At 48.8% G+C, this 10371-nt stretch overlaps 1 protein-coding gene across 1 annotated transcript in view; it reads left to right on the top strand.

Moving 5' to 3' along the window:
• Positions 1 to 1686: 1686 nt before the first annotated feature.
• The window catches only part of LOC144176001 (mitochondrial-processing peptidase subunit alpha-like), a gene marked incomplete in the record, with an annotated part of 62635 nt that continues 53950 nt past the window's right edge, over positions 1687 to 10371 (top strand). The window contains 2 exon segments of the mRNA XM_077705090.1: positions 1687 to 1838; positions 6979 to 7151. Of these exon segments, the coding sequence (XP_077561216.1) occupies positions 1783 to 1838; positions 6979 to 7151 (229 nt within the window).

Here is a 10371-nt window from a genome sequence, read left to right as displayed (position 1 = left end):
TGTTGGTCTGCCCTGTGCTGCCGAAATTTCGATGGTCTGGGTTATTACGAAAATATTGTCTTCTAAGCGTCGACCCGGCCTAAATCCATTTTGCAGTTCCCCTAAAATACCGTTACTTTCCACCCACTTCAACAACTCGACTTTTATGGCTTGTATAGCTAATCTAAGGCAAGGGAGAGAAGGACAAGGCGAGCTCTTACAGACCGAAAAAAAAAAAAAAAAGCTTACGCACTGACGTGACTGTAATCGGTCTATAAGAGCTCGCCTTGTCCTTCTCTCCCTTGCCTTTATAAATCAAACTCATTCTGCTTTCGCGCCATTGCGTGGGAATCCTCTCGGATTTTATAGCGCGCTCGATGACTCTATACAAGTGCGTCTTTCCCGCTGGTCCCAAATGGTTGATAATCTCTATTGGGATACCATCCGGTCCTGTTGCCGTACTTTTGGGAACACTGTGTTCTGCCTTTTTCCAATCCAAAAATTCGATATTGAATTTTTTTTCTGTCGCTCTTCTATTGGCCACATGTGTCCGGGTAGCCGATATCTCGCGTGTTTGGCCGAAAGTATTTGCTATGACTCCAATAGGTATTTTAATGCGCTGTCCCCCAGGAAAAAGTTACCGTCCCCGTCCTGTATCTGAGTCTGCACCTCTTTAGTCGTCGTTCCCAATGCTTTTAAATGATTCCAGAATTTTTGGGGGGCGCTCTTATCCTTCTTACGTATACCTGATACCCATTTCTCACTCGCAGTTTTAATCTTTGCTTGTATAGTTTTTGCACCTCAAATTTCTTTTCTCGGTACCGGCTCCACCTAACTGCACCTCTTCCATTTGTTTTGCCTTTCTGTGCAATCTAGAAGCCCGTTGTCGCTCTTCAATAGCCAGTTTAATTTCCTTGTCCCACCAGCTTCGTGGTTTCCTTTTACCCCTCCAGCGGTTTTGTTTCCTTACTTTGTATATTTCCTTCTGTATACAACTCACAACCTCGTCATATTCCCACACCTTCGTGGGCTGGGCCTCTAATTCTCTTTCGATGCTATTGACGATGTCTGCTATCTGCTTTTCGCTCAATTTCGGGAGCCCAACCTCCGGTGTTTCCTGCCTAGCCCCTCCACTGTCAAATTTCAGGATTATACGCCTGTGGTCGCTGCCCAGGCTGTTTTCTCCTTCTTCATCTATCGTCATTTGGTTCAACCGCTCGTACGTGTGCTCTGAGACCAGGCCGTAGTCTATGCAAGACTGTCTATTGCCGCTTTGCCACGTTATCTGCCCGTCGCATTTATGCTCCCGGTTAACTATTACCAGTTGCTGTTCTTCACACATATCTAGAACTATTGAGCCGCTATAGTCCGTATATCCATCTAGATCCTCAATGTGGGCATTTAAGTCGCCTACTAATATCACCTCGCCGGATTCTTTAAATTTCGTTATGTCCTTCCTGAGGCAGTCCACCAACTCTTTATTTTGTTCTCTGGCGTCATTCCCTGTCCACAGATAGGCCACTCCCAACCGTGTCTTTTTTCCACCCACCATTCCACAAACCCATAAGTGCTCCTTACAGCCCTGATTCTCCCTTTGCCAATTCCCTCCTCGCCTAATCAACATGCCCACGCCCCCACCGCCCCCACCTTTCCTCTCTCCCGCTTCCCTGCTCCCATTGAAAATGCCCTCCATGAAAATGCCCTTGCTTTTGCCACTCTTCCAATTTTCTAGTTCACTCTAGCCGCATCCAACGTTTATCTATAAACGTTGGCCGCATCCACATCCGTATCCACTGCACTAAAATGGCGTCCAATTCTTCGCGTGCGCTCCGGAGAGGTCTACGAAATATGTTGCACAGGTGAGTTTTCTGAGCTTTTCGGGACAAATTGAGATGGTTTGGCCGAAGATAGTATCTATTGTTCCTTCTAATTGCTGTTGGCAGCTTGTTGTCCTCGAATGTTCGGGTGAAGTGGACTTTTGTATCGATGATGCGAAAGGCCGCTCGTCTGCACCCGTCGTTGGTTGCCTTCTTCACTTTCTTCAGCGTGTATTGGCTATTCGATCGGCATTTGTGCTGCGCCAACCTGTAGCAGGGGCCCATTATTGTTCCCCTAATTGTCAATGCTTAGGCAACAGCTTCGAAGCGCTGCAAACTTGCGGTTTCCATCAGACTGGAGCGATCGCTCGCGCAATGCTCCTGGGCGTCATTGAAGCCGCCGGCGGGATGAGGGAGCATTATTCTCTGGGCTCCTGCACGGCGTCTCGGAGGCCAAGGCGTTGGGATCTAATCGAACTAACGAGGTTGCCAGTTGGTTCCTCTGCCGCGGGGAACTGCCGTGTGCAGAGGGGTTTTGAGCGCGTAAAACAAACACTCATTTAGTCGGAATTTGCCTAACACGTGGATTGAAGGAACGCGGTTTCCCTAACCGCGGCAGTCTGGACTTCCCAGTGCCGTTGTGAAAGATGGGCGGGGTTTCTATGGATGAAGGAGTCAAGAACGTAATGGGCTGCTGTGTGGTGGCACCTCACTGCGTGCAGCGGAGGTGGCCGAAATGTTCTCTCGTCCGTTGAATAGTGCACTGTGCCTGGCAGTGCATCTGAGTGCTGCAAGCGGGAAGGCGGTTCTGATAGTCCGTTGGCGAGGCTGCCTCTCGCAGGCACCATGGCTGTGTAAAAATAATAAGATGCTGTCTCCTTTTAATACCGAAAGGTGTTGGAATCAGGCAGAGACCGCGTTCTTGCCGCCAGACGTGGGTGCACTGGTCTCCTGAAGAAACCCCTCTACTTGAGTGGCCGCTATATAGGGCTGTCCAAGGACGAGCCCGTATGAAGGGAACGGGGAGAGAGTGAGAGCGGAATGCTGCTGGGGGGTGAGAAAATGGGAACCGGCTGTGGGTTGGGAGGGGCGAGAAATCATGCCCCAAATGGTTGCACATTCCAAAGGGCCTTGTGGCAGGCAGGCACAGTATTCGGGACATGCCCTCAATGGGCATGGCGGTCAGGACACACATGATGCGTAGGCATGCAAGTTTCCTAGCTTTTGGCAGCCGCACTCCGCTTGTCAATAATGTGCCACGGAGCGTTGCCTTTGTAGCATCCCGTGCGTGCAAATGATACATCTACAGCATTGAGTACATGCCGATTGAGCAGGCAGTCGCGCATGTTTTCTCGGTGTGCTATAGTTACTCGAAATGTTTTTGTTTGTTTGTTTCTTTGGTGACACAGGCTTAGCCTGCTGACTATCAAAAGATTCAAAAAACCTTTCTGAGGGGCGATTATACAGAAGACAAACAGCACAAACGCAAAAACCGCTAAATTGGCCCATCTGGCCGTAGATTGGTTGTCACATCAAAAGGAATGATACAGAGGCACTGCCGATCATAGAAGGGCTGCTGAAAGCCAAAAAACTTGCGTGCCTGCTATTACTCAGCGACGCGCATGTGCGCCGCATTGGTCTCGACAGCAGAGTTCACGGTGGTGGTTTTCGCCACGCGCTCGTGTAGTCCAGAATATTGTGTCCATCACTGTCTGTGCAATCGAGAGGAACACAGCAGTCCTAACCAAGGCTTGTGTAGCATGCCAAAGGTGTCAGCAGCCCGTACTTGGTGTTGTTTGTTTCTGTGGTCTGTGGCGTGAATGAAGGGAGACTAGGGCGTGGTTAGGGTTCATTTCCATATGCGATAGCCTAGCCGTGGCAGTGTTTACGTTGTAACAAGCACATTCTCCGCGGTGGGCACATGGTAAACAACAATGCTGCCGTCAAACGTGTAGAATTTGTTGAGTACAGCTGGTATAATTAATAGAAGCCTTTGCTTTAAAGGGGCCATGCGGACAAAATACAAGTTTCTTTAATTCAGAAGATTTGTTGTTTTGTAGTGCCCCCAGTGCTTGCCTGGCAGCAAACGCTGCTTTATTCCCTGAGAAACAGTTTAAACCAGATATTGATCCTCCCGCTAGATCGTGTGTTTTGTGTTGTCTGCGATGACGTATTCAGAGCAGGTGTCCAACAAACGTTAGTGCTCTGTTTAGTCTGCAGCACACTGTGAAACGCCTTGTTTACGGTCAGTCCTCCTAGATTGTGCCACCATACCACCAGTACCGCTGTCCACACCCACTTTGTTTCTGACCGTGTTTGCACCTGGCTTGTTTTTGTTACGGTTAGTAGTAATCGTGTCATTGGGTATGCTCCACAAACAGGGTCACGTAAGACAATTCCGCTTACTCCAAATCGGACTGTGGTGAGACGACCTCAAAGCTCTGGACTGCTATTCACAAGCATAGTGTGTGCAGTACCATCAGCAGTACGCACTGGTGCTTGTGTACTTTCGTAACCTTTATTGTTTACCCAACATTCTTACTGCTATAAAAAGCATGTGCACTAAGTTTAAGTGCAAATAGCTCGTTCTGCAAGCTTATAAGCCATGCCTAGCTCGTGTTTGCTTTTGCTGGCTGCAGCCAATCGCACAGCTGCCCATAATTCGTCATAGGTTCTAGTACAGGAAGTGAGCTGGCGGGACGCATGGCCATTCCTAATAATATAGCTTATTTGGGTGAAGTTTGTGTTGAAAGTGGTGTCAGTGTTATTTTTGAAAACCCTTGGATTTAGAAGTGTCATTTTTAAAGCCTGGAAAGTCGTGGAATTTTTTAGCTGTCCTTGAAAACCCTTGATTTTTTTCGGGGTCATAATCAGTAGCTTGTCTTTTACAAGAATTTAAAATGGTTCATTGATTTTAAGTTTAACTAATGTAAAAAAGATGTAACCGTCATGTTTCAGTGTAGTGTGCAAAATTACAACACATTCAGCAGATTTTTAAGCATGAGGCAGCATTCGGAGCATGAACTTTTCAATCCAATGGAATCCGGGTTCTGCCATCTAGCATCCTTCTTCCGTAGCCTGTGGACACTCGCTTATTCGCTCAAATGATGGACGTGAACATAGTTGAAGTTCGTCAAACCTGAGAAGTGCAACTTTCAGCAGTTGTGGCTGAGCAACGATCTGTACAAAGGCATGGTTCTGCCAGACCCAAAAAGCGTGAATTGCATGGAATGTAAACCATGCAGTAAAATGTTTAACACTTGGTCAATGGGAGATCCTGCGCTAAAAAGCCATAACATGAAGAGAGCAGGTAGTAGCCTCTTTACAAGAGTACCTGGTGCTGTACTCGAGTGCCTTGTTTGCGGTATTGTGCAACAGGCAACTTTTGCATTGTGCTGAAAATTTATAGTATAAATAATTCCAGGTAAAGCATCAGATGGGGTCCTTGAAAATGTCTTTTGTTGTCCTTGAAAGTCTTTGAAAACCCTTGAATTTTTGCCTTTGAAGCCTGTCCGAACCCTGGTTATTTCAACAAGGCAATCTTTCTAAAGAACTGAGCTTGCATTTTGTCTGCATGGCCCTTTAGGTTACTATATTCTCTGCCCTCAGTTCGGCATTCACGCTTCTAAGTAGCGCCATGTCGGCTCGCGTATTTTGCATCTCTTTTAGAATTAGGTCCAGTTGGCTATCCGGAGCTGTGGGTGATGGAGTATGTAGGGGAGGGGGGCGAAGTTGGGAGCGAAAAAGCCTTAATTGGGTTCTCGCCTTTGCTGGTGTCTTTGTTGTTGCGGTGCCGGTCGTTCCTGGGAGAGCGTGGGTGTGAGTCTGCTTCTGCCCCAGTGGTGGCAGTTGTTTCTCCTGTGTTGTCTTCTCGGCGGGTTTGGTAGTCTTGTAGTTGCGGTTCCCCTGCTCCTGGGATGGCTTGCCTTGGTTGGGGCTGTTCTGTTGGTTGTTGGTATCCTTGGTGTCTCGTTCTTGATGTGTGGGTGTCAATGCCTAGGGAAACCCACGGCTCCTGTCGTGTGGGCCTCTCTGCACAGGATGCCATTTGTATTATTTTCACGAGTGCTGTTTTGGGGCTTGCACTAGGCCGCACACAGAGCATCCTTGGGTCGGTGGTTGATTCGGGCAGACGTTTTTTTCAATGGCCCGACTGCCAACAGTTGAAGTATGCCTCTGATTTTCTCTTGAACGGTGGCAGCCCTTTGCAAACCGAGGATGGCATGTGGGGTCCCTGAAACAGCACTTTCACCAGGGTGGAATTTCGCAGCCACTTGGCGTCTAGTATGTGGAGGTCGTGGGTGTAGGTTACCAGGCTGTGAATAATTTTGTCCCGACTGTCGTTTTCTGGCACGTTAAATATAACTCCAGAGTTTAGGGCTCTTCGTGTTGACTTTAAAAGATCACGTATTTCGTAGCTCTCTTGGCTTTTGTTCTGCAGCAATTGATGGCTTGTTTGCTGAGAAAAAAGTGAGTCATTAAAGCTGGCGTTTTTCTTCAATATTTTTCGTGATGTTTAAGAGCACTTTGGAAAGTGCCCAGAGCACCTGGCTTGACCCGACTTTCTTTGTCTTTCCCGAAGCTTTTCTCATTGGCTTCCACTTGTGTCCCAAAGGTTGGAGGCCAATAAGAAAGGTCTCCTTGGTGCCATTTCGGTGCGTCCAGGTGGAGTGAGACATCAGCCCTGCCCTTGTGGCCGTCCCCCAAGGAACTTGTGGGCGAGGTGCTGCCGCCTGGGAGAAAGTGTAGGAAATGAATGCTGGATGGGCCTGCAGTAAAGTTTTCTGTGGCTGTGATTGAGCACTGTAGCCGGTGGAGCTTTTAGCCGACTGTAGCTGACTTGTACCTCTGGTTGTTCTGTATGTGCGCAGTAAGAAGTAGGGGCAGCAGGCTGTGGTGTTTGCCTACATGCACCATTTGATAGTACCTGTACCATTTGAACCAAATGAAAAGCTTTTGCCTGTGGTGAGACGCCCTATTTTACGTCTTGCTGCCTGAGGCTTGTCTCTTTGAAAACATATGCGCCGCAGGAGTTTTAGAGGTTCCCCTTTCCGCTTCACCATGCATTTGCGGTGTTGCACATGGTAGTGTGTGAATGGGCCTGTCTGTGAGCCCCCTTGTGCGTTAGTGGTGAGTGCTGGGGAGGGAGCCTTTCCTGACGCTTCTCCCTGCACCCCGACAGGAGGGCCCTGTCCACGGGGGATCGGGTGCCGCTGTCGCAGCCGCTGCCCGGCGTGCCGCAGCCCGTGTATGCGGTGCCCTCGGCCCAGGACCAGGCCACCGAGGTGACCACGCTCGCCAACGGCCTGCGTGTTGCCTCCCAGAACAAGTTCGGACAGTTCTGCACCGTGGGGGGTGGGTAGCCGCCTGCTTCCACTGCTGCTACTGCTGTGCCTTTGTCCTCTATCGGGTTACGTCAGGCGGGTCAGTTGCAGTGACACATTCGCACTGACTAGCTTAAGGCGCGCATGCACTGAATACATGTTTTCTCGGAGCAGCAAAAGTGGCTCGTTCATACTCTACCAGCTCATTTTAAAGGCCAAGTGGACTCAAATTTGACTTTGCCCAAATTTCATCTACAGTCAAGTTCACTTAAAACAATATCCAAGTGCTAAGAAAATCCCGTCGTTACAACCGATAATTGTTATAAGTGGGTTGAGAAAAAAAAAATGACGAAACAGTTTACATGATTTTATTTGCACGCAAGCAAGGACGTATTACTACTTACTTGCAGAAAAGAAGGCATAGTCGGTCAGCTTTGTTTTCTGCATGCGGAGCTTGCCAGATCTTTTTTAAGAGCATCTATAGGGACTTCACCTAGCTGAGCAAAAGGTCCTTGGCTGAAACGAAGTCCCAGAGGGACTGTATCATGCTTTAGGCCTCCTGCAAAGACACTACCTGAGTAGGCTGCACAGCCACGTTGTCAGAGTCGTTGCTGTCACCGCTGTCTGCAGTGTGTATCCATGCAACAATCGCCTCTTCAGTGAGGCACTTGGACGTGTCCAAAACATCCGCCCTGACCTCCCATCCGCGGAAAGACGGAGGCAGTTGAAGAGGCACCCAGTCAGATTCAAAACTGTGCTCTAGTGATGCAAAAACCAATCGCGCGAGCGAGCGAGCGAGCGGGTGCGGAGACAATGCCAAAGTGCCGGCACCGGTAGGGGGGTTGTTGAAGGAAAGCTTTTCTCCTTTTCCCTCACTTCCTCATAAACAGCGCGGTCGACTCGTTTTCAGAGGAGTGGAAGGGATGAGGCGCATCACGGCTCGCAGCGTATCATAAAAACCCGTGTATAGTTCGAACCCGCATATAGTCCGAGGGGTAATTCGGGGATAGCAAACGCGAGAGGAAACGTTTTCACGCAAATATATTTCGAGGAAAAGAGAAAAATGCATTTGTTTACACACTTGATTATTCGTCGTCCTCGTCTGACGCACTCTCTTCCGAGCTCCCTTGTTGGAAATGTCCTTCCACAACACCTCATCCTCCGTGCCATCAAGCGCATTTGAGATAGAGGCCACAAAAAGGCCTGAAATGCCACAAATAGCTCTTCGTAGCTTTCTGGCAGCTTCTGCGAGATCGACGTACGCCGGCGTATGGAGAACCCAGCGCGGCGCATGGAGTGACACACCCAATGCTTGCTTGCCTTGAAGTCTGCCCGCTGAATGCCTTTGTCTGAGCGATCTCCCTTGCCTTTGCTTGGAGCAGCTTGATGTTCACAGCGAGATGTGCAGCTCGTTGCTCCCGAACAAAGTCCGTCAGTTCTCGTTTCACGTCGGGAAACGCTCCATTTTTTGGTCCCTGGAAACTTTTTCTCTGGCCGCTGCATGCAAAAAGGGCTTCCTTCTGCTTCCTCCAACTGCGAATCCTCCGCTCGTTCAACTTGAACTGCCGCTCCACAGCACAGTTGCTGATGGTTTCGACAGCAGAAATAACTTTTTTTAAAGGCAGCCAAGTACTGCCTGCACGGTCCTGACATGGCGTAAAATCACAGAAGTAAAATCGTGGCCGTCGTGATGTGCGCCAAGTGATTGCAATGGCCACTGTTGCATTCCTGTACCTGTAGGTCTCTAGGACTAAGGCCACTAACGCTACCTAACACAGAAGCGCGCAGAAACCTGATGATGATGATAGCACCGCCCAATGCTGAAACCGAAACCAAAACTGAATTTGAGCCGAAAATTTTTGGGATCCGCATATAGTACGGGGCCGAAATTTTGCATCCTAAAATTTAGAAAAAAAGCCCCGGGCTATACGCCTCGAGCTTCCCGATCGCTGCACCGCCTGCCGCCGCTTCTCCGCGGTGTTGACGGGATTTGCGCTGCGTGGCTGACAGGGGCTCGTGCAGTGTTTGGGCTCTGTTTCGCTTCTTTTCGCCTTTCCGCGCCCTAAAACAAACTTGTTATGGTGATGTCTATAGGCAAAGAGTACGTTATGTCACTTAAAAAGCAGCTGCGTCTTCGTAGAGTACGCGATCGCCTCGAAGAGCTACCTGGGGACGCGGTTCTGCGCGCTTCATCGCCGCTCTTCCGGGCGTCGGCGGCGGCAGCAACATATCACCCATGTCACCTCCAAAACATCAGGCACAAATGAATTCTACTTTCGCCTCGTTTAGACCTGATGCTGGCACAATGAGAGGTTGGCTTCATTTTGCAGCGTGGACAACGAATGCGGCTTCGTTTAGAATATATACGTCGCAGAAAAATATGTTTCGGGGATGTGATTACCCATTCTTGGACAATAACTTATGCCTTTTATAAGAATATAAACCATGCGAAAGTGTTAAGTATATTTCAAGCCTGTGCGTCGTTAAATATGTGCCCACACACGCAATATAGCAAGAACCAAGGCAATTTAATGAAACCACGGAAAAATAAATGATGTGCAAGTGCGGAAGAAACATAATTGCTCTAACGGAAACGAAAAAAAAACAGTGCAGCTTCTGACATGCTAAATACGTATGTTCGTTGAAACTTAAGCCAGGTAGGGTTCACTAGACGCGAAATTCACTGGTATTTCGCGAGACATCGGCGGGGGGGGAGGGGGGGGAGCGGAATCCAGCAATGAACGTTTTAGTAATCCCACACACAAATCTCGCGTTCACTTCCCTTTCGTTTTTCTACTTCAACGAAGAGCTGATCCTACGGCGCACGCATTTTTGGAAGTATACAGGGTAGGCTGTTCAACAAGCGATGATGTCTCGTTGGAATTCCAACGACCAATGTGATAAGGCCCTCTGATTTCAGTTTCTGCTTCATTCTGCAGGCTTCCTGTGCCATATGACGATATTTTGAAGAAGCATTTAGTCGCGGACACGGATTATATTCTAAGCCCGTCTCCGCGCTGCTCGCAGAGGATATACGTATGTAGCAGATGAATGTTTGCGGGCGCTCACTTCACGACAAGACGACTCTGTCGTGTGCTGATCCCCGAGTATAATTATGCATTGTCCATCGTACTTTTGTTGAATATTCCCGAAATTAACACAGACTGGCTTGTAAATGGTGGTGATCAATATCTGAGGTATAATATTGGCAAACGTAACGTAACTGGCGTGCTGTCAGGTATGAGTGCTTC

This window comes from Haemaphysalis longicornis, unplaced genomic scaffold, assembly GCF_048455015.1.
Source record: "Haemaphysalis longicornis isolate Haplotype H1 unplaced genomic scaffold, Haemaphysalis longicornis Haplotype H1 scaffold_1, whole genome shotgun sequence".
In the NCBI taxonomy this organism is placed as follows: Eukaryota; Metazoa; Arthropoda; class Arachnida; order Ixodida; family Ixodidae; genus Haemaphysalis; species Haemaphysalis longicornis.
Note: the sequence above shows the minus strand (reverse complement) of the source record. Positions and strands in the feature narration are given on the sequence as shown.